At 40.0% G+C, this 27709-nt stretch overlaps 1 protein-coding gene across 4 annotated transcripts in view; it reads right to left on the bottom strand.

Annotated features, from left to right (window-relative positions):
- The window catches only part of LOC104144325 (transcription factor RFX3-like), a 73270-nt gene that overhangs the window by 20978 nt on the left and 24583 nt on the right, over window positions 1–27709 (bottom strand). For all 4 annotated transcript variants that reach the window (XM_068924624.1, XM_068924626.1, XM_068924628.1 and 1 more), the window contains exons 5-7: window positions 18782–18856; window positions 13986–14167; window positions 13227–13346 (exon numbers count right to left, since the gene is read on the bottom strand). In XM_068924624.1, coding sequence (XP_068780725.1) covers window positions 13227–13346; window positions 13986–14167; window positions 18782–18856 — 377 coding nt within the window. The remainder of the gene's footprint in view (window positions 1–13226; window positions 13347–13985; window positions 14168–18781; window positions 18857–27709) is intronic.

Genomic DNA, 27709 nt, shown 5'->3' with positions numbered 1-27709 from the left:
CATAAAAGTAAGTCTCTTAAGAGTTTCTGGGATTTAGGAAGAACTTTAATTAAAATATACAAAAGCCAACTTAATCCTCTGGTGCTAGGAGTTAGGATTATCCTACCACTTGCTCCAATGTGCTTTATGTAAAAAATGTTAGGGAAAAGTCTTAATCCTGGCATTGTGACAGGTGACTTATAGGAGTCAACTAGTTTCAACAGCATTAGAAAATAACTTGCAAAATGCAACTGAGGAATGAAGAAAGAGATTATTTTTCAGGTGTTTCAAATGAAACTTGAGCAGAGTGGTTAACAATTTTAGATTTGCCTTTTTATTTTTATTTTTTTTAATGGACAGTAGAATGTCCATTGGCCTTTGGCAATTCAGGCAATGAGAGGCTTCCAGAATTCCTGCCAAAAACCTCTGTTTATATCCAGGTTACTCTTTGTGTTTTTAATTACAAAAAGGGAAAAATATTACTACAACTAATTTACACAACTATCTAGTGGTAGGATTTATCTTTTCTAAAGTTATCTGACCCTTTTTCCTATTTCATCTTCGATTTTTCACAGTTGTTTTTTTAAGTTAACTACTAAGAGAAGCACTGAAAACAATAGCCAACCTTTTATAAATAGAACAGCTTTCAAAAGATGCTTAGCTTTACTCAAAATAGCACTTTAATTTTATATAACTAGATGTATGCATAATAAAAGTTTGGAGAGTCTTTAGCAATTACCTAACAACCAGATGACTATTACGCGATTTGTTTTAGCTTTGTATAATCCTGTGGTGTTAACACCTATTGTTCTATACGTTTCTTTAACTAATAGTAATAACAATTAGTTATTCTATGTAAAATGAATTATCTATGACCCTAGAATATAGCAGAGTGTAGAGGAGTACAGGCATGGGATGAGAGCAGAGGCCTTGCAAGTACAGGCACAGGGATTGATACCAGAGGCCCCAGGGCTATGAACAACTTGCCTGTGGTCAGTTACTGGTCACTAAAGGAATGCAGCCTTGGGAGCTGGGCAAAACTGGCTTCAGGGGTAACAAAGAGAGCAAAGGCATATGTAAAACACACCACAGATGACAAATTCAGATGTAATGTGGAATTGCGAGCTGATGAAGAAAGAGCAAGGTGTTGAGCATGTTAGAAAATGTTTAAAAATGACCCCAAGCAGACCTGAGTCTGCTCAGTGAGGAGGAAGAAACCATCAGCATCAACATCACACTACTCCAGATGAAAGACTCTGGATGCTGATGACTTGCTGTAACCCCCACCCCCAGACTGAAACCACTGACCTTAGGAGGGTGAGCATAACACCAGAGAAAGGGGTAGATACTACAAAGTTTGTGTATATATAATTTTAACTGTATACAATTTTAAAGTATTAGTATCATCATAATTGGACTAACAATAATTCTTTGATTAGACTGTTAAGACTTTAATTAGAATAACAATAAATTCTTTGCTTTGCATATACAGTGTGTTTACTTTTGCCCACAAAAAAAAAGGGTAACAAAAAAGGGAGGGTAACAAATTGGTGGGAATTCAAGCAACCTAGCCTGTAATTGGAATGCAAGAAATTTGTAACAATAGTTTAGGCTAAAGGTAGGTGGTATATTAGACTAGACAGCCTGTCCAGTAAACATGAAAATATGGTCAAGAGAACATGGAAGAATATGGATTATTTTTCTACAGGAAATAAATACTTTAGGTGAACAACTTCTACAGAAAGTAGTGATTAATGAATTTTGGTTAGAACATTAATATATATACTAGCTGAATGTTATATTGCTACAATGGATATTAATATATTTGTTATATTTATAAAAATACATATGTTAGCTGAATGTTCAGCCCTCATAAATAAAATTAAAAAGAGCATTAACGATATTTCCAATAGGTGAAAGATGTATTTGAAATTATCCTGGAAAGCTGGAGGTTTACTTTTAGAAATTAAATTGAAAAAACATACCATATAAATAATGCCTAAGGAAAAATACAAGTGTGCACATATTAGTTTCCTTGGAGTAAGACAAAGATAGCTCAACTTCTAAGCCACAATCTTCAACTCATGAAGAGCTAAGCTAAAGCAGAGCTAAAAAGGAAACCTGACTTTAGGGACTACATCTCTGATATACTTCCCCAAAATGGTCTGACAAGGACAGCTTATAGGAAAGAGATTTCACAATGAGATTATATTTCAGAATGGCAAGTGTATGGTGCCAGACAAGAAATCGTGAAAACCTAAGTATATTTCTCACACCACAATATTTAGGTTTGTTATTACCTTATTTTATTCCCCCCTCCCCCCCTTTTGAGATCCATTTACTATTAATCAGACCTATGTTTGACCCAAAACTGATAGATAATTCAATTATTTAAATATCCTGGTATTTCCTTCCCTGGAAACCATCTAGCAGCAGTATGTCAAAGGCAAATCAGCCTTCCCCTTGGAAGTCTGAGCCATACAGCAGCTCCAGTTGAAAGGCAGGACTATTACCTATTATCTCCCAGGTGAGACTAGTCACTAACTGTGCATTTCTTCTCTTCTATTCAAGTACAAAGGTGCTTTAAGTCTCTTGATTTGTTGTTGTTGTGCCCAAGCTACTGTCTCAGCTAGGAGATAGGACTGTTAGCAATAGTGATCTGTAGTTTAAGTTTACCATTTTTTTTTCCTTTGTAGTGGAACAGAGAAGTAGCACTCCCATAGCTCCTGTTGATCACAACTGAGAATTAGCTACTAGCAGCATCACCTTCAAATTAGCCCAATGACTGTTGCCACTCAACTGAAATTCATGCCTGAAATCTCAGGCCTTGAATTCAGGCCCAGGCCAAACAATGAACACAGACATACCTCTAGTAGCTCTTTGGAAATATTCATGTTGCACAAGTAGGAAAGTTGCATGACTTTCAAATTAAGAGAGGGAATGAAGAAAAATGATCTGTAGCATAAATTCAGTCTACACTATTTGTCAGGAAGTCAAGGACTAGAAGCTTCTATTCAATTAGATGTGATTGATGGAGGGGGTAAAATTGGTACAACTGAACAGAAAAAGCTGACAGTTGACAGCTGATGTAAAAGGACAAAAGATAAATAAGATTTTCCGATTTGAGTAATCAGAAGGGAGAAGGAAACATTTCTGATTCTTAGATTCTCTTAGCTCTGTCTTCTTATAAGAGAATTATTGCACAGATGTAAAAAACAAATTTTTCAGTTTTTAAATAAGATTAAGAAAATTAACAAAACTAGACCATAAAAGGTTACTCCTAATGACGCAAATTATAATATTAAGTCCTTTAATTATCTCTTGTTAAAACATGCTAGAATTCTGAATACTCTAAGATAACTGATACAGATATATATCAAACTTTTCAAATAGATACTATGCATGCTTCATAAGTGACAGTAGACTAAGCTCAGAAATAGTTTTTTTTAATGCAATGCAGCTTAAGAAGTCATGTAATTTTTGTACATGACTCATTTCCCTCTTTCTGAAAACTATACTTGCATGTCCGATGTTGCACAGAAAACAGACAATACTAAGTCTTTCACTGTATAAACATCACACAATCAAGCTAGCTCCCCAAACTCTGCATTTCATTTATTTAGGATGCCTGGGATTTCAGTAGGACAGAAATTTATTTTACTGAAATTTGTGCACACCTGAAGTGATTTAGGGAAAGAACAAAGATCTTCAAAACTACTTTATACAGATAATACTGTTGCAATAATAATAATGTTGGGACAGAGGAAAGAAGGCAGAACCAGACTCTTCTCATTACTATCCAGGGACCGGACAAGAGGCAATGGGCACAAACTCAAATACAGGAAATTCCGCTTAAACATAAGAAAAAACTTTTTTACTGTGAGGGTGGTCAACCACTGGAACAGGTTGTCCAGAAAGGCTGTGTAGTCTCCATCCTTGAAGATATTCAAAAATTGACTGGACATGGTTCTGAGCAACCTGCTCTAGGTGACCCTGTTTTGAGGAGAGGGTTGGACCAGACAATCTCCAGAGATGACCTCCAACCAACCAGAGTTACCTGCGTTTCAGTTTGTGCCCATTGCCCGATCACTGGATACCACTGAGAAGAGTCTGGATCTATCTTCTTTAATCTGTCCTGTCAAGTATTTAAAGATGTAGATAAGATCCCTCCTGAGTCTTCTCTTCCTCAGGCTAAACAATCCCAGCTCTCTTGGCCTCACCTCCTATGTCAGATGCTCCAGTCCCTTAATCATTGCAATAGCCCTTTACTGGACTCGCTCTAGTATGTCCATGTCTCTCTTGTACTGGGGAGCCCAGAAGTGGACACAGTACTCCAGGTGTGGCCTCACCAGGGTTGAGTAGAGGGGAAGGATCAGCTCCCTCAACCTGCTGGCAACACTCCTAATGCAGCCCAGGATGCTGTTGGCAGCCCACCTCACAGTCCGCTTATCTAGCATGTACTTCATCGCTTCGTCTATAAGGATGTTATGGGAGTGTCAGGGCCTTTACTGGCCTCAGCCAGCCTCACCTGGGGCCTCCACCCACACAACCTGTCCATGGGCCCAGGAGCTCCATTTAAGCTCAGGCCTAGGCCTTCAGTCCCTGCCCGAGCTATGCTGTAGGAGTACTAGTCTCCAGCTCAACCACAGCCATGTCTGTGCCTGGCCACAGACCTCATTGATCTAGACCCCAAATAGCCTCCCAGCTTGACTGTGAGCACTGTGAGGTAACAACAACAACAAAAAAGGCATTTTACGTAAATCATTCTTTGAAAGGTCACGTCTTCTAGTGAGAATCAGTACAACAGGATGACACAAACCACATTACAGCCAGCCTACTGGTATCTGATGTGCTTCCCCAAATATTTTGCTTATTCCATCAGAAAGGACGTTTGCAAAACAATTTTTTTGGAATCTCTCTCTTTACAGAGAAATTAATATCTAATAGAATACTGATAATGAACTGTAATCATGTATATGTTTTAAGAATTTTAGCGAAATTGGACTTCAGATAATATATAAAGATTTTTGCTTTTCTTTATAGGAGTTGAAATCAGATTAAATTATTATTTCTAATGTTTATGTTAAAAACAAACTTGCTTTTTTCTTCAAGTTTTAAAGAAACGGGTTGCTTGAGAACTTTAAGTCACATTTCATATTGAATATTGTGTCTTTAAAAATTATTGTTGAAGGTGCTTTAAAACATTTAATGAAGTAACAAAATTAATGAAATAGCAGGTTTCCTTTGTGTTTAATCATGTTAAAAGTTTTGTTTAGATGAATTCACCTGATATGTTTGTTTAGGCTCTTTTTTGGAGGCTTCCTCGTATTTGCACTTGGCCTGATCTGAGCCTCTGTGTGCACTAGTGTGTACAGTTGGAAAATTCATTTATAAGAGTTATTAAAAAGGATATTCGTTTATTTAGAAATATACATTTTGCTGTTGTTACACAAAATGACTGGGGGGGAAGCTATGCTCCTGGGAGGAGTTGGGGGGGAAACCAGGTAGAAGACTATCTGCACTTGGTCTTTTTTGTTTTTGTTTTGGTTTGGTTTGGTTTTAGGCAATATTGGATGTTATTGTGAACCTTCAGTTTAGCCTGATAGAAAAATTGTGGCAAACTTTTTGGCGCTATTCTCCCTCTGCTCCAGCTGATGGCGCTACTGTTACTGAAGTGAGGTCAGTACATGTCTCTGTTTACTGTTTATCATCATACTATAACAGCTGATGTCAACTCAAAGAAATTCTTAGTTTTACATACAGGCTAAGAACCTTTTTTGATATCAGTAGTTTTTCAGATTAAATTTGTGTTGTCTGGTATTTGACATATAGGCTGTGGGTATATGTCAAGCTTCAGCATTGAAACGATTGTATAAGTCTTCCCTTTTTTCCTTTGTTTGGGTGACTAAAGTTAAGGTATCTTTTCACAATATACTTCCCTATTCTTTTAAACTGAAAGGACCATTTTTATCATACCTCTGCATAACTTATGGACTGTAACAGAACTTTGGAGGCCATTTTTCCCCAGTTCCATCTGAACAAGTTAAAGAAGTTATGTTGGATGTAATTGAGACATTTATAGTTTTTATTAAATAATAAATTTCAAAGTCCACTGTACATTTTTTATCTATATGTAAATACATTTTCATTTATTCGTTTGCTACATTTGTTCATGCCAGCAATCTGAGTGAAATAGAAAGTCGACTTCCAAAAGGAAAGCTGATTGCTCTGTGCAAAAATGAGTCTATTCTGAAATGGATGTGTAATTGTGACCATGTGATGTACCAGGCTTTGGTGGAGATTCTCATTCCTGATGTCCTTAGACCTATTCCTAGTAAGTTGAACATGGATAACATCCTGTAAGGTTGTGTTGTGTTGTGTTGTGTTGTGTTGTATGTGGTGGCGATGTTGTGCCTCACAGGAAACTTCTGTGAATGATTTGGAAGGATATAAAAGTAGTGTGTGTCATCTTTCCTTATTTCTGTTGAGTAGAAAGGTGTACTGAGAGTTAGTTGATGTATGCATTGTATTTAAAGAAAAGGAGACTGGGTATTTCACTGCGTTTGGGAAAGTCTCCAGAAGTTTTCAGGATGTGTTTCCCTATGAAAGATGCTTTTGTCACTGCAGGTCATGTTTTTATTATTTTTAAGATAAAAATGTGTTCCTTTACACAACTTGCTCTAATCTACCTGACAGATGTGAACGCACTATGGCCCTGAGCCAGAGTCTATTGATGTCAGTCAGTCTTTCCACTGACTTCAGTAGGCTTTAGTTTAAGGCTTTATACATAAAACCTCTAGTTATTAAAAAAAAAAAAAAAAAGTATATGCTTTGTAATTTCATTTTTGGATACTTAAACATTTGTCTTATCAGTGGGTGCTAAGATCAGTAACTTATCAGGTTTGATGCCTATTAAACCAACAGAACATTGTCAATCATTTTTAGTCTTGTTTATTATTCCAGTCTACTATACTTTCTGTCCTATGTCCAGTGTGAAGGACTCCGCAACTGAATGTAATATTATGGCCAACTGACCATTATCAGGAATATAGCTTTGTTTTCAAAGTTGATTTTAATAGTATCCATTGTTGCTCAAACATTTTATTTTTTATGGCTGCTTTTGGTAGTGAATGAATTTAAATTGGTTTCCGGGAAAGTTAAATTCCTTCCTAAAGCATTCATTGCATCACGTATGTTGTGTTAAATATTAAGAAGAAATTTCCTATTAACAATCCAGTATAATTCTTGTAAGTACTAAGTTTTATATCCTTTCTATGAACCAACCAATAGTCACTTTATAAAGTTGGGTTAATATTTTAAGACATAGAGCCTCATCTATCCTTGTAGCTAGCAAAGCTATTTTTGATAGTGTAAATTACAACTTCTGCCATGGTGACTTCAGCTGTAATCACAGAATAGTTGAGGTTGGAAGGGACCTCTGGAGGTCATCTAGTCCCAACCCCCCTGCTCAAAGCAGAGTCAACTAGAGCAGGCTGCCCAGGGTCATGTCCAGTTGGGTTTTGAATATCTCCAAGGATGGAGACTCCACAACCTCTCTGGACAACCTGTTCCAGTGTTTGACCTCCCTCACAGTAAAAAAGTTTTTTCTTAGGTTTAAGCAGAACTTCCTGTATTTGAGTTTGTGCCCATTGCCTCTCGTCCTTTCACAGGGCACCACTGAAGAGTCTGCCTCTGTCTTATTACTCCCTCCCATCCGGTATTTAGACACAGTGATAAGATCCCTCCTCGAGCCTTCTCTTCTCGAGGCTAAACAATCTCAGCTCTCTCAGCCTCTCCTTCTTTGTCAGATGCTCCAGTCCCTTAATCATCTTAGTAGCCCTTCGCTGGACTCGCTCCAGTAGCTCCATGTCTCCCTTGTACTGGGGAGCCCAGAACTGGACACAGCACTCCAGATGTGTCTCACCAGCACTGGCTAAGTAGAGGGGAAAGATCACCTCCCTCAACCTGCTGCCAATGCTCTTCCTAATCACAGAACCACAGAATCACAGAATGGCCAAGGTTGGAAGGGACCTCTGGAGATCATCTAGTCCAACCTCCCCTGCTCAAGCAGGGTCATCTAGAGCACATTGCACAGGATCGCGTCCAGGCAGGTTTTGAATATCTCCAGGGAAGGAGACTCCACTACCTCTCTGGGCAACCTGGTCCAGTGCTGCTCAGTCACGCTCACAGTGAAGAAGTTTTTCCTCATGTTCAGATGGGACCGCCTGTGTTTCAGTTTGTGCCCATTGCCTCTTGTCCTGTCGCTGGGCACCACGGAGAAGAGCCTGGCCCGATCCCCTTGATATCCTCCCTTCAGATACTTGTACACATTGATCAGATCCCCTCTCAGTCTTCTCTTCTCCAGGCTGAACAGGCCCAGCTCCCTCAGCCTTTCTTCATAGGAGAGATGCTCCAGTCCCCTCATCATCTTTGTAGCCCTCCGCTGGACTCTCTCCAGTAGCGCCATGTCTCTCTTGTACTGGGGAGTCCAGAACTGGACACAGGACTCCAGGTGAGGCCTCACCAGGGCTGAGTAGAGGGGCAGGATCACCTCCCTCGACCTGCTGGCAACACTCTGCCTCATGCACCCCAGGATACCATTGGCCTTCCTGGCCACAAGAGTGCATTGCTGGCTCATGGTCAACTTGTTGTCCACCAGGACTCCCAGGTCCTTCTCTGCAGAGCTGCTTTCCAGCAGGTCAATCCCCAGCCTGTCCTGGTGCATGGGGTTATTCCTCCCTAGGTGCAGCACCCTGCACTTGCCTTTGCTGAATTTCATGAGGTTCCTCTCCGCCCATCTCTCCAGCCTGTCCAGGTCCCTCTGAAGGGCAGCACAGCCTTCTGGTGTGTCAGCCTCTCCCCCCAGTTTAGTATCATCAGCAAACTTGCTGAGAGTGCACTCTGTCCCTTCATCCAGGTCATTGATGAATACATTGAACAAGACTGGACCCAGGACTGACCCCTGGGGGACACCGCTAGCTACAGGCCTCCAACTAGACTCTGCGCCACTGACCACAACCCTCTGAGCTCGGCCATCCAGCCGGTTCTCAGTCCACCTCACCGTCCACTCGTCTAGCCCACACTTCCTGAGCTTGCCTACGAGGATGCGAGGGGAGACAGTGTCAAAAGCCTTGCTGAAGTCCAGGGAGACAACATCCACTGCTCTCCCCCTCATCTACCCAGCCAGTCGTTCCGTCATAGAAGGCTGTCAGGTTGGTCAAGCATGATTTCCCTTTGGTGAATCCATGCTGAATACTCCTGATCACCTTCTTGTCCTCCACATGCTTAGTGAGGACCTCCAGGATGAGCTGTTCCATCACCTTTCCAGGGATGGAGGTGAGGCTGACAGGCCTGTAGTTTCCTGGCTCCTCCTCCTTGCCCTTTTTGAAGACTGGGGTGACATTGGCTTTCTTCCAGTCCTTAGGCACCTCTCCTGATCTCCAGGACCTTTCAAAGATGATGGAGAGTGGCCTAGCAATAACATCTGCCAGATGCAGACCAGGATGCTGTTGGCCTTCTTTGCCACAAGGGTGCATTGCTGGCTCATGGTCAACTTGTCCACCAGGACCCTCTGGGTCTGCCAAGATGCTTTCCAGCTGGTCAACCCCCAGTGTGATCTCCCCAGGTGCCAGTGTATCAACTGCCCCAGTGTATCAACTGCCCCCCAATTTGGTATCATCTGCAAACTTATAGAGCGCACACTCTATCCTGTCATCTAGGTCATTAATGAAGTTGTTAAACAGTATTGGCTCCAGTATTGACCCCTGGGATACACCACTAGTGACTGGCCTGCAGCTGGACCTTATGCCACTGATCACAACCCTTTGAGCCCAGCAGTTCAGCCAGTTTTCAATCCACCTCACAGTCCACTTATCTAGACGGTACTTCATCACTTTGTCTATGAGGATGTTATGGGAGCATCAGGGCCCCGAGTGCACTTATAGGCCTTAAGAACCCTGACCAGCCTCACCTGAGGCCTCCACTCACACCCTCTGCCCATGGGCCCAGGAGCCCCATTTAAGCTTAGGCCTTCAGTCCCTGCTGGAGCTATGTTGTAGGAGTACTGGTCTCCAGCTCAACCACAGCCATGCCTGGCCGTAGACCCCATTGATCTAGACCCCAACTGGCTTCCTGGCTTGACCTTGGACCTGTCTTGTCACTATGGACCTGCCCAGCGATCATTAGACCATGTCTGACCCTTGTTATCCTCACCATACCTGATTCTGACCTGCAGATTGACTTCCCAGCTTGACCTTAAGCCTGCCTCATCACCATGAACTTGCCTCGTGATCTGGACTCTTGGTTGAAGCTGGCTACCATCTCTGGGTCTGCCCTGCTTGCCTTGCTCAGGTATTGTGGGACTGGGCCCTGGCTGCTGAGGCCCCTGCCCTGCATATCATCTTGCTCAGCTCCTAGCTCCCCATCCCTTAGGGAGTAGCCGGCCCTCGCTGCTCCCTGGCAGGGAGACAGCGTTGAAAGCCTTGCTAAAGTCAATATAAACAACATCCATTGTCCACTCTCCCCTCATCTACTGAGCTAGCCATCTCATTGTAGATGGCTATCAGGTTGGTCAAGCATGAGTTCCCCTTCATAAATCCATGCTGACTACTCCCAGTCACCTTATTGTCCTTCATATGTTTGGAAATGGTTTCCAGGATTATTTGCTCCATCACCTTCTCAGGGATCGAGGTGAAGGTGACATTTGCTTTCTACTAGTCCTCAGGAATCTCTCCCAATCGCCATGACCTTTCAAAGATAATCGAGAGTGGCTTTGCAACGACATTGGTCAGCTCCCTCAGCAACTTGATCCTCCTCTACTGAGGGTAAGTCTTCCTTGCTCCAGACTTTCCCACTGGTCTCAGGGGCCTGGGATTCCTGAAGGCCAGCCTTCTCAGTAAAGACTGAGGCAAAGAAGGCATTCAGTACCCCTGCCTTTTCCGTGTCCTTTGTCACCAGGGCCCCGGCCCCATTCAGCAGCGGGCCCAGATTTTCCCTAGTCTTCCTTTTGCTGCTGATGTACCTGTATAAGCCCTTCTTGTTGCCCTTCACATCCCTCCCCGCCACCTTCAGACGGGCTTTGGCTTTCCTAACCCCATCCCTGCATGCTCGGACAGTGTCTCTATATTCCTCCTGGGTCCTCTGACCCTGCTTCCAACTCTTGTACGCTTCCTCTTTATGTTTGAGTTCAGTCAGGAGCTACTTGTTCATCCATACAGGCCTCCTGCCCCCTTTGTTTGTTTTCCTGCTTGTTGGGATGGACCATTCTTGAGCTTGGAGGAGGTGATCCTTGAAGATCAACCAGGTCTCCTGGACCCCTGTTCTCTCCAGGACCATCTCCCTTGGGATTCTCCCAAGCAGATCCCTGAAGAGACCAAAGTCTGCTCTCCTGAAGTCCAGGGTTCTGATCCTGCTTTTTGCCCTGCTCCCTCCCTGCAGGATCCTCAACTCCACCATCTCAGGATCACTGCAGATAAGGCTGCCCCTGACCTTCACATCCCCAACCAGTCCTTCCTTGTTTGGAAGTATCAGGTCCAGCAGAGCACCTCTCCTTGTCAGCTCCTCCATCACCCATGTCAGGAAGTTGTCATCAGTGCACTGCAGAAACTCCTTGGATTGCTTGTACCCTGCTGTGTTGTCTCTCCAGCAGATACAGGGTGGTTCAAGTCCCCCATGAGGACCAGGGTCTGCAAACATGAGGCTTCTTCCAGAGTTCTGAAGGCAGCCTCGTCTACTTCTTCCTGATCAGTCGGTCTGTAGCAGACACCCACTACAACGTCACCTATGCTGGTCTGCCCTCTAATCCTTCCTGGCCTGTCCTTCCTCAAGAGCCTGTAGCCATCCATCGCAGCATTCCAGTCACGTGAGCTATCCCACCACGTCTCCGTGATCCCAATGAGATCGTAGCCCTGTAACTGCACACAGACTTCTAATGCCTCCTGCTTATTCCCCATGCTGCATGCACTAGTGTACAGGCACTTCACAGAGGCACTTGGTTGTGCTGATTTCCCAAAAAAGGTATGAGAGCTTTCACCATAATGCTGTCCTGCAGGCACTTCCTTATTTGTGTGCATACACTCTGATTGGGCCTCCTTCAGCCCTGTTTTGCTGATTACAGGGTCTCCCTTGTATATATCACCCTACACCCTTTGCTTTCCAACCCAGTCTACCACTTCCTCACTTCCCCTGTCATTCCTAATTTAAAGCTCTTCTCACCAGGTTGGCCAGCCTGTTGGCAATGATGCTTTTGCCCCACTTGGTCAGGTGGATCCCATCTCTCCCTATCAGCCTTTGCTCCTCAAAGAGGGTTTGGTTATAGAAACCAAATCCCTGTTGTTGACACCAGCTGTGCAACCAATTGTTGACCTATAGGATGCTTCCACTCCTCCTCAAGCCCTTCCCCTTCACCAGTATGATTGAGGAGACCACTGCTTGGGCCCCCATGCCCTTGACTATCACCCCCAGAGCCATGTAGTCGCCCTTGATATGGTCCAAGTTTCCCCTGGCATTGTTGGTGTGGAAGAGTAGCAATGGGTAATAGTCCGAGAACTGGACAAGCCTTGTCAGTCTTTCCACAATATTCCAACTCCAAGCCCCCAGCAAGCAGCTAACCTCCCTAGGCAGCTGGTCAGGTCAGCAGGTGGGGGTCCCCATCCCCTGTGGCAGGGAATCTCGCACTGTTATTGCTTGCTGCTTCTTCCTGGTGCTGCCGTGTGGTTCAGGCTCAGCTCGTTCAGGTGCTTCATTGGACGGAGCCCCTCATCTGCTACGAGGGCACTGAACCTGTTCTTTAGTTGGAGATATGCAGGTAGAGAAGGAGCCTTCCTCCTAGTGCCAGAAGTCACAAGCTTCCAGCCTTGGCTATCATGGGAGTCTCCGTTTCCCAACCCAATAAGCACAGACTCTGCCTGACATTCCTTCATTACAGTTGAGGGTTCAGGCAGCAGGATCTCAGAGAAGATTCAGTTGATTTTTTTTCCTCATCATTTCTGATACTGTGCAGTCTGCTGACCTCCTTCCACACCTACTTTACTTGGCAACACAGATCCTGCACCACCACATGCCTTCTGCAGGCAAGGAGACCATCTCCCTCTGCTCCAGCCTCAGTGAGAGGCCCCAGGCACTCCCTGCAGCCTGAGAGCTGCATCCTCCTGCAGGAGCTCAGTCTGGATTGAGGCCTCTGATGTTACAGGGATAGTCTCCAAGAACTAGAAATATGAACAAGTACTCTCATGTATTTAACACTGTACCTCTGTTTCTGCTGCATGGGTTGTTGTCTCATAGCCATATATTGCACGTCCTCTTGTAGCCGATTAAGGGGTGAATCTGGCTTCACACGAATCCCATAATAATGATATTTGGAGTTCCCCCTTTATGAAAGAACAAGCATTAAAAGAACAAAAATAACGTTAGTTATATATATGTTATACTCACTTTACAGTTTACCTTGATTGGAAAAATAGTACATATAAATTAGGCTTGACCTTCCTCTCGCACCAGTATAACACTGGTATAACTTCACCAGCTTCTGGGAATCAATTCACTTTAGCTATATTTTCCAACACTTTACCAGTGGACTCCACTTAAATAGAATAAGGAAAGTGAAAACCAAATGTTTATGTAGTCATGGGGAATAAAACAATTCTGTAAATGAGGTATGCTTGTGAATGAGTGAGGGTGTGTGTGTTTCACTAGTGAACTTCTGTTCTTCCTCTCCAGTTGATCAGGATTGGATTGGGCTATCAGCATTCACGTTTGAGTGCTGTTGGTGTTTATGTGGGTGCTGGTAAAGGCACTGCTCTGTGTTAATCTGTGTGGCTGGCCGTGTTCATGTCGTGTGTGTTTATCTGCATCTTTGAAACCCATGTTCAGTGTCCCTACTAGCTGGACATGCAAAGTCCAGTAAGGTTTAAATATTTTTTTTCTGTTGTTTAGGAAATAACATAAAAGCTTCACGTCCACAATTATTGCTATTTTCTATTTTAGTTTGAGATTTCATTAACACAAACCTGGTTCCCAGTCTTCTGGTCCGTAATCCCATGAAAATTGACCGTATGAGTTTTCCAAAGGAGGCAGCATTGACTGGATCCAACTTGTGCTCCTGACAATGTCGTAAGTAATGGTTGTAAAGGGTACTTCTGGGGAGGCTCACTCCTTCTGCGGTTTCATAGTTGTCTAGAAGCCATTGGAGCTATGTAAAACATGAAATTGAAGTAAATTCAGTATTACTCTACTTAAAAAAAAAACAACCTTAACTGTACAATACAAACCTCCAATATTTAAGGCCACTCTTAAGGCCTATTAAATAGTGACTTTGTTTTTCAAGCAAATGTAATCTCTTTAAATATTTTTAAATGCTAGATATGCCATGATGCCTTAGTATCTTTTAAGAATTACAAGGAAATAACACAACTCATTGCACTTACGACCTCAGATAGCTCCACTTCTAAATATTTCAAATTCAGTACCATACATTAACATTTAATGAAGTTATTTATGCTTTGGAGATGAATCGTTGGTACTTCAAATAAATAAAATAAACAAACTGCTTGGATTAACAGGAGTTAACTAACACATTTGTAATCCTGGAGTGTTATACTATTTCTCTTCACCTGAAAAAAAAAATAAAACCCTTCATTTAACTGAGTAGGGTTTATTTTCTTTCAAATACAAAGAAGAAACTTTCAAATATAAGGTACCACTTATTTTTAGTGTCATTTAGATTGCTAGTTACATCTGTAAACTATTTTGGGCCCAATCCCTTTTTGTTGTAGTCTGTTTGCCTTTCTCTTTGAAGAACAACAGAATTATATCCTGTGAAAAGTGTTGTTTGTTGGGGGGGGGGGGGAGGGGAGGGGAGTCTTCCAGGTAATTAACTTAGCATTTTGGTGAGTAATTTTGGAAGCATTTAAGAAAACAGTTTTTAATACACCACTGTACCTTATACATAGCATACATTCAAAAATCTAGAACAAATAGTCACTAGCATACATCCAAACCCCAGGTAAAACAGTCACTTTAATACCAGATTTAACAGCATAGGAGAATGAGAGAATAAAACAGATTTTTTTTTTTTTTTTAAAATAGTACTCATCCTTAAATTCCATGATTCAGTTTTTTTGAGATGCTAAATTTTACTTAGCTTCCCCCTCCATGGTTTCATATCCTTGGAATTTCCCTTTAATTCCAGCTTGAATGATTCTCAATTTTCATTTTGTGTTTGTATTTATTTTGCACGTTTTCCTAACTAATGATGCCAAAACAAATCAGCATGAACATCCAAGTTTGCCAGGTTCACAAATCTTACCAAAACTCTGGGCTTAGTTTGAACATCCAATGAAACCAAGCCATGGATGTTTTCAAGATTTGCAACAACATTTTATTCCAATGCACTGGAGCCTCACACAAATATATAATCCGTTTCAATTTAGTCCATCAAAACAATTAATATGACAAAAATATAAATGGTAACTATGGTAAAAGATATACAAGGCTCATGTGTTATTTAGTACATTACTCTGCAGGGTTATCTATTAATAGAGCACTAAACAAATTCTGTTCCACCAATGTTTGATGTAATTTGTCATTTAAAGGACATGAATATTAATATTTTAATGTGCATTACTCATGAAATAACTTTCCACTCTGACCCCTTCTTTATTGCAAAACTACTACTAAAATTTAGATTATAATTAATATATTGGATGTACAGCTCTGTTTTAGTCGATTGTGAACAATTTACCAAGCACAATAAAAATGCAAAAATCAAAACATTTACTCTAACCCTTTCAAACACCATCTTCATGTTTGCTTTTTAACAGAAAACATCACCATAACTCTTGTGCTTAGATTTCTAAACAAGAGTTCAAGGAAAGATGTAAGAGAAGCAAGATCTAAACGGTTCCAAGATGTAAAATAGCTCAATTCATAGATAATGTTGCACTTTATACAGACATAAAAAAAAAGCACAGTTCATCATCCTTATATCAACTTGTAGATATAAAAACATTATTAAAAGTGTCTTAACATTCACAAATATTGAGCACTTACGATTCTGAAATAAAGCCTAGGAAAAATATCATCATAAACTTTAACCTTTACCTGAGTGTATTAAAAAAACTATTTTACTAATTGTCTAAGCATATCGTAATTATATCTTTCAACCTCTGTATTTCATCTATACTAATTAGATTATGTAATGTGAACTATTCCTATCCCTTACCCAGGAAAAAATTTATTGATGGACAAAGAAAATTATTTCCTAATTAACTTCTAAATGTAGCATTAGAGTTTTTCCAGATGAATTATAATTTATTAGGATTCATTTAAGTGCACTTTATTAATGATCTGCATTTCTGACAGATTATTTCAACCATCCTTTGGCATTAGCCAACACTGGGAAAGCAAAACCCAAGATAAGTACAAAATAAGGATTTTTGCTCTAGGGTGAACATATTTCAATAACAAAAGCTTGAAGTGATTACTTGCTAGGTTACAGCCTGGAAGGAAAAGTGCCAATAGCTGAATATCATTAAAAAAGGTAAATAATCTGCAGACATTATAAAGCTATTGTCAACAACCTTAGAAATATTTTTTTCCCATGTAGAATCTAATTCTAAAATTGATGTGTCCACACTTTGAATCCTGGCTTGTTTTTTGTGCGTGCGTGTGTGTATTAACAACATTTGAAGATGGAATGGTATGAAATGCTTACATGGAATTGGTAAATTGATGCCAACAAAACTTCAATGTTTATAAAACATTAGATTATAAATTAATTTGGCAAGTCAATCTCATGCAGAAAGAAATCAGGAAAGGAAAAAGTAGAGCAATAATGAAAAATTAATTAAAATGAACAAGCATTAACTTAAGCAACAAAACTCCAGAGAGTCTAACAGAGATATAGTACTGTAGAAAGCCAAAGTGTTTTCTACAGCTAAAGATCTTTGTCACAGATTACCTTTCACACTACAAATGTTATGTTAATACTAATTAAATATGAAGGAATTCTACTCTAAAACCTTTAGAAATCAGTTGTTTTAATAAATATCAAATTAAAGCCCTGTAAAACAAAATGAAGAGCTGTTTAAGGAAGAAGAAAAACTAGAACTGTATTTACTGTCCTTATTTGAGTCATAATTCAACAAGGATTCCTTTAAAAATAGGGAAGTCATCTGATAAGTTTGATCTGGGTTCCATCAATTTCTTCCAAAATAACTGAGGCTAGGAAAGAACAATTATTACAGTAAGATGCATGGAGGTTTTTTTCCACAGAATCGACAATACATCCCTCTGTCTTTCAATAGTTTTTAAAAATACCTCAGAAGAGTTAAGAAGGAAATATCAGGATAAGACTAGCATAACAGAGAGATGCAAGTCTCATTATTAGGAAGATATTTTAACAAGTGCATAACACAGGAAATAGGGGAATACAGTTTTCTGATGTAAAGAAGCTTGTCTTCTAATTCTTATTGTTTTCAATACCAAGGTTCTGGACTTTTTTTTTTTTTTTTTTTTTATTAGAGTCAAGGCAAACTTCTCAATTCTTTGTACTTCTAAGTTTTAAGACAGATTTCTGATATTTTGCCAAAAAATATGGTCCATTTAACCATGATATTAAAATATTTTTAATATATTTCTAGATTGTCTTAGCATCAAAACAATTATTTTATAAAAATTCATGATGATCTAAAAGTACTTCATATTCTACAGAATTCAATTCCCCTCATCCAATTTTAGCATTTTCTAAGAAAAGTAAGTTCTCTTCCAAAAAAATTTTACTGCCTTTTTCTGCCATGATGGGAAACTTTGACAAAACAATCTTATTTTTCACCTCCAGATTACCATATTTTTTAGAGAAGGGGGGGGATCCAAATCAAAACAAGTGCATGTTTTCATTTCTGAGTGATAACCTCTACCAAATATACTCATACATTCATATATCAATGTTCACCTTTCTGTGGTAAAGGAATACAAGAATCTGAAAAATATATAAGTTAACGTTGATTAGTAAGGCTGAGAAGCAAAAAGGAGGCAGTATGTATAGAAACTTAGCAGCATTTAAAAAAAATACAAAGCTAGTTATACCAACTGAAGGAAAAAAGCATGTTTAAATAATATTTCAAGAAGGACTAGCACTGTTTAAAAACAATTTGAAGATTAAACTTTGAGGCTTTCTCCTTTACTTAAAAGTTATATTTAATGGCTTTACCACTATATTTGGAAGCTATCTTTTTATGCAAACATCTCCGGCTTTCTCTTATGGAAAATTTTTAACTATAGGATTTTCAAAGTAAGAGGTAGATGAATAAAACATATTTCAGACTAATAGATTGTTTTAAGATTTTTAGCTCATCCTATAGGTCTTCAGAATTCTTATGTCATCTTATAACAACCATTCAGAATAACTGAAAGATTTAAAAAGTAATCTAAATTCAATGTGCGCTGATTCTTTCTCCCTTTACCTGCTCCTGAATCATTATATAGGGTACATAAATTGTAGACAAATAGAATAATTAAGAATTATTTGATTATTATTTTTACATTTACATTAGGACCTGCAGAATAGACAAATGTGTTAAGCTGTGTTAACACAATACAGAAGCTAGAAAACAGATGCACTCTACAACATAACATGATACTTAACCTGACAAAATCTAGCCATGGAAAATGTAGTATAAGATAAGTAACTAAAATGGAAAAATTAAAAGCAAAATGTGACAATAAATTAAAACAAACATTTAGAGACAGGCTAAGCATGCAGAACAAGCAAGAGATTAGCTTTCATGAAGAAGAGGCAACTTACATGGCTGTTGAGAAGAGAGCTTCTGTGAGTGGAAAGACCATCAGACTTTTGCAGTGTCTCAATCGCCATTTCAATCTGATAATAGATGTCATTAAAAAGGACTCAAAACAAGATAGTAAAAAAGGTTGATCGGAGAAATTCTTATAGATTGTCCAAAGTTCAATAGAAATATCTAGTTCAGTCCTGGCTAAGGGATACATTCTACTGAAAGGCCTCATCCTGAAGTCCCCATGAAGGCAAACCTCCCCAATGAAGTCAGGGAGGCATTTTGCTTGCATGTGTACTGCAAGACCCCACTTTCAATGTCCAATTTACCTTCCTCCCTGCTCAGGAAATAGAAGAAATGGATTTACCTGTAAGCTGCGTTGCAAACAGAAAAAATAAGTGAATAATAATATTTTTAATTAAAAAAATAAATAAAAATCCCAGAACAAAATGTTAAGAAAGGCCTCAGCATTTTTTCCTCCAATTATGTGAGAAAGACCTGTGCACAGTTTGAATCCAGGAATGTGAATTAGAAACAAAATTTCTGCTCTCTACAATCATAGAGTGAAATCCCAACCCTAAAATAAGTCAGTAGGGTTTTCTGCCATTAGTTTCAGTTGGACAGCCTGTCAGAGCATTCTTTGAATATCCACAGCTCTCAAAGTAAATGAAACCTGAGGGTTTACATAGACTGTAGGAGCCATCCGTAACAAAAGAAAAATTCAAAGGTGTTCAGAATAATTGTCTTTTAAAAGAAAAAGTATTATATACCACTAATTATACAGTAGTATTACTCCTAATACAAATGCGTAAATACAATACACCCATACCCATTCCCATTCTTTCCCCTATATATTAATACATCTTTTGATTATTTCTGTAATGACAGCATTAAAAATAAAATTACAATTTAACTGTATTTTAACTGCAGAGCTAGAATAGCAAAAACATTAAAAATGATAGAGACAATGGGATGTACAGTAAAAGGCACATACTTAGCCATGTTAAATGGAAAAAAACCCAAAAACAATGGAAAAAGCCATCTGTACATTTAAAACCACTTATTCTCCCTGTGGACAGTATTTAAATGAGCCCTCCTTATCCTATTTTAATTATTACAGTACTATCCGAAGAGCTTATGCTGGTTAAATTACACTACTAAAATGAATATTTCATTGAGATAAGTTTGTGATCTGTTCAGAGAACCAATCCTTTAAAAAAGTAAATTAAAAAGTAATATATATATTTTTTTAAAAAAAGAAGAAACAGTTCCCTGCTTTGTCTCACAACATAGCACCACAAACAGTTGAGAGAACAAGGCACTGGGGAATATGTCACTGAAGACAATATATGTGTGGCCACACATCCATAGATTTTAAAAACAGAGATCTTAAGGATTTTAAAAGCATTATGATCAGCTGGCCTGATTTTCTGCATAATGTCAGCCAAGAAGTGTTCATTGATAAAATAATGGTGAGTTTTAGCATTAATCTCATGAAGTGTTACTGAACTAGAGGAGGTCTTTCAGAAAGATATATGATCCATATTTAAAGTGATGAGTATTCACCATATTCTAGTGTAAGCTGTTCTAATAGTAATTATTTTCATTATTAAACATTTTGTGCATTATTTCTAGTCTAAATTTTGATGGGTTGAACTTTCAGCTTTACCTGCTAGGTAAATCTCTCTTTACTATCAGAAACCTTTTTCCATGCAGGCACTTAACAACCACAGACAAATCATCTCTGAACCTTCTCTAGAGCGTAAGTAAAATAGGCTTAACTTGAACGCAGATTTTTCCAGACAGTGAATCATTCATTTTGCTCCTTTTGAAAACTTCCAGCAACTACTGGGTTCTCTCTCATTCCAATGTATTTTCTCTTTAAAAAAATCTCAAGCTTTCGGTGGGCTTGGGTCCCCAGGCTTTCAAGATGTTCTATGTGAAAGAGGCCCCTGCATGTGTGGGGATTACCAGCTACTTCAATGGAAAGTTATTCATGTGCAGGATCTGTTCTTTCAAGCTTTTAAGTTCAAAGTTAGGGCCAGGAACTTAAACTTAGGTTCTGGAAAAAAAAATGAGCATGAACTTAAGTCCACCTCTAATCAGAGCATCATTTAAAAGTATATCCCAAAATAAATAGAGATTATCCTGAATAGTAATTTTTTTTTTAATTGCAGCCTTGACATTTCAGGAAAAAATATGAAAATAAAGTTAACATTTAAAATCATATTCTGCACACAGAGAAATGAATTGTATTCCTTACATTTCTAAGAATGAGCAGTCAGAGATTCCAGGCATATTTATAACTGGAGTGCTAAGTGATGAAAAAAATTACAAATCCAGTTATTTGAATGTGTGATCAGTCATACATTTCTTCTTCTTAAGATACTAATTCAATATGGAAAAACATCATCTATTAAAACATTTTGACTGATAACTGTAACATAAACCATCATTCTCACAGCAACCCCAACCAAATCACATTAAGCATATCTGCATTACTAATATCGCAGTCAATACTGAGTCAAATACTGTTTAACGTATTCATTAATGACCTGGATGAAGGGACAGAATGCACCCTCAGCAAGTTTGCAGATAATGCAAAACTGGGAGGAGCGGCCAATACACCAGAGGGCTGTGCTGCCATGCGGAGGGACCTGGACAGGCTGGAGAGCTGGGCAGAGAGGAACCTCATGAACTTCAACAAAGGCAAGTGCAGGGTCCTGCACCTAGGGAGGAATAATCCCATGCACCAGTACAGGCTGGGGGCTGACCTGTTGGAAAGCAGCTCTGTGGAGAAGGACCTGGGGGTCCTGGTGGACAAGTTGACCACGAGCCAGCAATGTGCCTTAGTGACAAAAGCATCCTGGGCTGCATTAGGCAGAGTGTTGCCAGCAGGTCGAGGGAGGTGATCCTCCCCCTCTATTCAGCCCTGGTGAGGCCTCACCTGGAGTCCTGTGTCCAATTCTGGGCTACCCAATACAAGAGAGACATGAGACATACTGGAACGAGTCCAGCAAAGGGCCAGGAAGATGATTAAGGGACTGGAGCATCTCTCATACAACGAGAAACTCAGAGAGCTGGGACAATTTAGCCTGGAGAATGCTCGGGGGGAATCTTATCATTGTTTATAAATATCTGATGGGAGAGAACAAAGAGGATGGGTCCAGACTATTTTTAGTGGTGCCCAGTGACAGGACAAGAGGCAATGGTCACAAATTGAAACACAGGACCTTTCACTTGAATGTAAGAAAACACTTCTTTACTATGAGGGTGGTTGAACATTGGACCAGGTTGCCCAGAGAGGTTGTGGAATCTCCATCTTTGGAGATGTTCAAAAGCCGTCTGGACATGGTCCTGAGTAACCTGCTCTAGGCGACCCTGCTTGAGCAGGGGGGTTGGACTAGATGATCTCCAGAGGTCCCTTCCAACCTCAACTATTCTGTGATTCTGCATGTATATAATTATCAGTGTACATATTAATATAAACATGGGGGGGGGTTAATTACAGCATGATAATTATGGAAATTGTGATTTTAGTCTTCATCAGTTCACTCAGTTTGCCACCTAAAATACTTTCTTATCTGTCATAATCATTAATGGTTAAGAAAGGTACCATTTTTCTGTGGTTAATTAATTCAAAATTTTGATTATTGTACACACCACCTAAATCCTACAATGATCTGTATTTGTGTAATCTAGTGATTTGAAACTTATTAACTGTTCCTATTAAACTCTTATTGTCTATTAATATTTTATCAGACGAGCATATACATTAACATCTCTGATGCCTTTATAGCATATACATAGCAACAATACCTAACTATTCCAAATTCACTGAAAAATTGCCTTCCTAAGAGCCAATGGCAAAGAAATATTACTCTCTTCATGATTCAAGTAATTAACACAAAATACTTAAGTTGTTCTGAGGAGGTCAGGACATAAGAGAAAAAATTCCTCAGAAGTTTAAGGTCTAAGGTACTGAGGTTAACAAGGACATCCTCCAATTCATTATCTTTATCTGTTTGTATCTATAAACCCCTCTTCACTGACAATAAAACAGGCTGCTTTTGGTGATATCTTAAAGTTCAATGCATTTGCTGCCTCATGTCCAAAAAAGTCCCTGTGTCTATCTGTGCAGGCACCTACCATTCACAAAGTCTTTTAACCTCCATCTGCTTGCAAAACACTGTCATTTTAGGCTTTAAACCAAGAAGAAATTCATCAAATGTACTAGAAAAATTAAATTCAGTACAGCTAGATAAGCCTTGGGTACTAGTGATAACTGTGCTTGCTGTTATAGATTTTTCCTTACAACAATTAACTTTCTCATTGACAATCCTAAAACAAGGTCTATACACATCACCATAATAACCAAGTTTTATATGATAAATGGATGAGAACTCCAGAGTATCTAAAAACATGTGGCTTACACTCTTTTAGGGTGCCACAAAGCTGCATTAATTCTGGTGGCTTCCACTTCTATTTCAAAACAGAGCATTCATGTAAATAGTACTGTCCTCTGAAGAGGCACTCATGCCAGAGGTTTGAGCTGGACAGACAAGCTTGCCTAGAAACAGAGAGACTTGAAAATGAAGCATCAGTAACCATGTAAAGAGCGCTCACTTTTACAGCCAGAAGAATTTGAAAGATTCTCTTCACACTCCTCACAACAGACAAAGCAGCTTTAGTAGAGCTTTTAATAGGTTATATGGAATTTTGCTCAAGAGAATGAAAAAGTAATTGGAAAATTTAAAAAAAAAAAGCAATTATTTTAAGTCTTCCAGAAAAAAATATGTTTTGTACATGTATAGAAAAAAATAGAATGTAAAATGTCTGATACTTTATATATGCCAACTTTAAAAGAATACAGACAAGCTTTAAAAGTGTAGTATTTTCCCTAAATTGATCCATTACATTTTATTATAAAATAAACACATCACAGTTAAATATGCAGAACAGAGAACATATGGGGCCAACATATGGAGCAGAAGCATACATAACATCCATGACTTGGTAAAAATCCAAAATGTTTAGAGTTTATCAGATGACTACCTCCTCCCTAAGTTTTCAAATGACAATTCACTGTCCATTTTTATATTCCTTGCTGGATGTTTCAAAAGGATGGTCGGATTAACCAATTCCACTCTCTTTCCCTTGTATCCAACCCCTTTTATATAAATCAATCATTAGTTTGTATACTTCACGTTTCTCATATACTTCTTGAGATTCCAGACTACTGAGCTGCTCTGCGATTGTTTCTCCCACATTTGGTACGGACTCAAAAATTGCCCCCAAACCTTGTCAAGCTTACTTATAGCATGCTCCACAAAATTACTAAGAACACGTAGCAACAGTCATACATTTCCCCAAGAGTTAGTCCCATCAGAAAATCAGAATTGTAAAAACAAAAAGAAATTTCAGTTCAGACTATTAAAAAAAAATTGAAAAATTTATGGCAAGACAAAATTGGGGAGAGGTGACTTGGCACTTTTAGAATAAATTGGCTATTTAATTAGACGCACAAGAACCCACTCGCCTAGAAAAGGGCTGCCACCATGCCACTGAGAATTGGACTGTTATGATAGCAACCAGTGGCTAGTCATGTTCAACCTAGCTTACACATTTTCACAGAAAAGAAAAGGAATGGATAGAAATTCACCTCAGGGATTCAGAGGCATCTCATATATCAAATTTTGAACACCTCAGGAAGAAAAAGGCATTGTGTTCTTTTGGCCAATTTTTAATAAATGGAACAATATATGGGAATATATTTTAATTCCAACAACATTCCAACTTGATTTCTGATACATTTCTCTACTTGTAATTATTAAATTAATTGCATCAGTTTTCCATAATAGTTATTTCAGAAACAATTTGTTTGTAATTAATACACTAAATATAATGCACTCATGCTTAATATAGGTATGTGATTTATTGAATAAATATATTAAGAATCAAAACTAGAAACAAACCACAAGGTGCTACAGCACTTTTTAATTTAGCAGAGAACACAACAAAAGCTAATAACTGAAAGGTAGACAGAAATAAGCAACATAAGCAGATGAGGCCAGAATGTAAATGGTATAGGTGTGACTGACTTAAGTCCTATCAAGGGATTCTCAAGACATACAATCGGAGCTGCATGGGGCTCACAGGGGCAGAGTAAGACATATATGTACTTCTAGCTACTGTGCAACACTGAAACTTTGCTCTCTTTCTGGAAGAGCTAGAAATAAGCCATGATGCTTCACGGCTATGGAGGAAAAAAGTAAGCAGGAGACAGAGCCTTGGGAGACAGAGGTTAATGAGAGTACAAGACCCCCAAATCCTCTAATCATCCCACTAGTTAATCCATACCTGATCAACTTTTTCAGCAGTGGTAGTATTAACCATTTGAACGACCCATTAAATAGATGGTTTCCAGACACAAGAAGGTAAATAAGGATTGAATAAGGATTTAATGCCTTTTTTCACCAAACAAGTTACTGGACTCAACAGGGGAAGATCCAAGTTAAAATGTCCAGCCTGTACGAGTAAGAGGTCAGACTAGATGATCTAATACTCCAATGTAACATAAAAATCCATGCATCTCTGATTTTATCTGAAACAGTTTACTCATCCAAAGGATGAATCCAACTACAAAAAAATTCTGCAGCCAATTAGCAGAGAAGTGAAGGAATAGAGAAAGAAAAGTTCCTTTCTTGGAAAAAGATTAACTGTTTGGATAAATAAAATCTCAAACTACTTTCCAAATCACAACCACTCCAACTTAAAATAAGACTATGGTTTACACATTTTTATAATGTTTTTGTTCTTAAAATAATTATACTTCCCCCAAAATTATATTAATAGGATATGACATTACCCTTGGGCCTCCTTATTTGCTGCTGTTATTCTTTTTCCTCCACTCCATTATTGAATGATTTATTTTAGGAAGGTGCCATGATTTTTTTTACATTAGGAGAAGACTTAACACAGCGTGTTTACTACCAGAAGTATTAATTAATTAATGGTAGCTCAAAATATTCCTATTCACTTTGTTTTTATTTCCATGTACCGTTTGATCTGCAGAAGTACTGTTTTGTGTTGGCAACAGGGCTTCGGTTTCTATGACCATGGGACCCTGTTTCAAGATCGACATCTGCTTGGGAGAGATGGGATCCACCTCACTAAACAGGTCACATGCGTCTTTGCCAACAGGCTGGCCAGCCTGGTAAGGAGCGCTTTAAACTAGGAAAAATAGGAGAAGGGGAGAGTTACGAGGACCAGGCACTCAACAAAACAGGGCTCACGTGGGGATACCTCCAGCATTTGCATGCAGGCAAGGAAGTGCCTACAAGACAAGACTACGGGGAATCCTCTTGCACCCCTCCTGGGGAATCAGCATGCTCAAATACCTCTCTGAAGTGCCTGTACACAAAAGCATGCAGCATGGGGAACAAGCAGGAGGCATTAGAGATCTGTGTGCAGTTGCAGGAGTATGATCTCATTGCAAATACGGAGATGTGGTGGGATAGCTCGCATGACTGGAATGCTGCCATGGATGGCTACACGCTTTTTTTTTTTTTTTTTTTTTTTTTTAAAAGAAAGACAAGCCAGGAAGGGGAGGAGGGGAAGTCACCCTTTATGTGAGAGAACACCTGGAACGTATGGAGCTCTGCCTAGGGGTGGACAATGGGCTGACTGAGAGCTTACGGGTAAGGATTAAGGGGCAGACTAACATGGGTGACACTGCTGTGGGTGTTTGCTACAGGCCACCTGATCAGGAAGAGGAAGTAGATGAGGCCTTCTACAGGCAGCTGGAAGTAGCCTCACAATCACAGGCCCTGGTCCTCATTGGGGGACTTGAACCACCCTGACATCTGCTGGAGGAACAACACAGCAGGGCACAAACAATCCAGGAGGCTCCTGGAGAGCATCAGTGACAACTTTCTGTAAACAGGTGATGGAGGAGCCAACGAGGAGAGGTGCACTGCTGGACCTCATATTACATACAAGGAAGGACTGATTGGAGATGTGAAGGTTGGGGACAGCCCTGGCTGCAGTGACCATGAGATGGTGGAGTTGAGGATCCTGCGAGGAGGAAGCAGGGCAATAAGTAGGATCGCAACCCTGGACTTCAGGAGAGCAGACTTTGGCCTCTTCAGGGACCTGCTTGGAGGAATCCCATGGGATCGGGCCCTAGAAGGAAGAGGGCTCCAAGAGAGCTGGTTGATATTCAAGGATCACCTCCTCCAGGCTCAAGAAGGGTGCATCCCTATGAGCAAGAAGTCGAGCAAAGGGGGCAGGAGACCTGCATGGATGAACAAGGAGCTCCTGGCAAAACTCAAAGAGAAGCAGGAGGTGTACAGGAGGTGGAAGCAGGGACAGGCCACTTGGGAGGAATATAGGGATGTTGTCCGATGATGCAGGGATGCGACGAGGGAGCCCAAGGACCATCTGGAGTTTAATCTGGCAAGGGATGTAAAGGACAGCAAGAAGGGCTTCTTCAAATACATCAGTAACAAAAGGAAGACTAGGGAGAACGTGGGCTCACTGCTGATCAGGGCAGGGGCCCTGGTGAGGAAGGATACAGAGAAGGCAGAGATACTGAATGCCTTCTTTGCTTCAGTCTTTACTGCTAAGGCCAGCTCTCAGGAATCCCAGGCCCGGGAGACCAGGGGGAAAGTCTGGAGAAAGGGACTTTCCCTTGTTGGAAGAGGATCGGGTTGGGGATCATTTAGGCCAACTTGACACCCACAAGTCCATGGGCCCCGATGGGATGCACCCACAAGTGCTGAGGGAGCTGGCAGATGTTCTTGCTAGGCCACTCTCCATCATCTTTGAAAGGTCCTGGAGATCAGGAGAGGTGCCTGAGGACTGGAAGGAAGCCAATGTCACGCCAGTCTTCAAAAAGGGCAAGAAGGAGGACCCAGGAACCTACAGGCCTGTCAGCCTCA

The sequence above is a fragment of the Struthio camelus genome, chromosome W (assembly GCF_040807025.1).
Source record: "Struthio camelus isolate bStrCam1 chromosome W, bStrCam1.hap1, whole genome shotgun sequence".
Lineage (NCBI taxonomy): Eukaryota > Metazoa > Chordata > Aves > Struthioniformes > Struthionidae > Struthio > Struthio camelus.
Note: the sequence above shows the minus strand (reverse complement) of the source record. Positions and strands in the feature narration are given on the sequence as shown.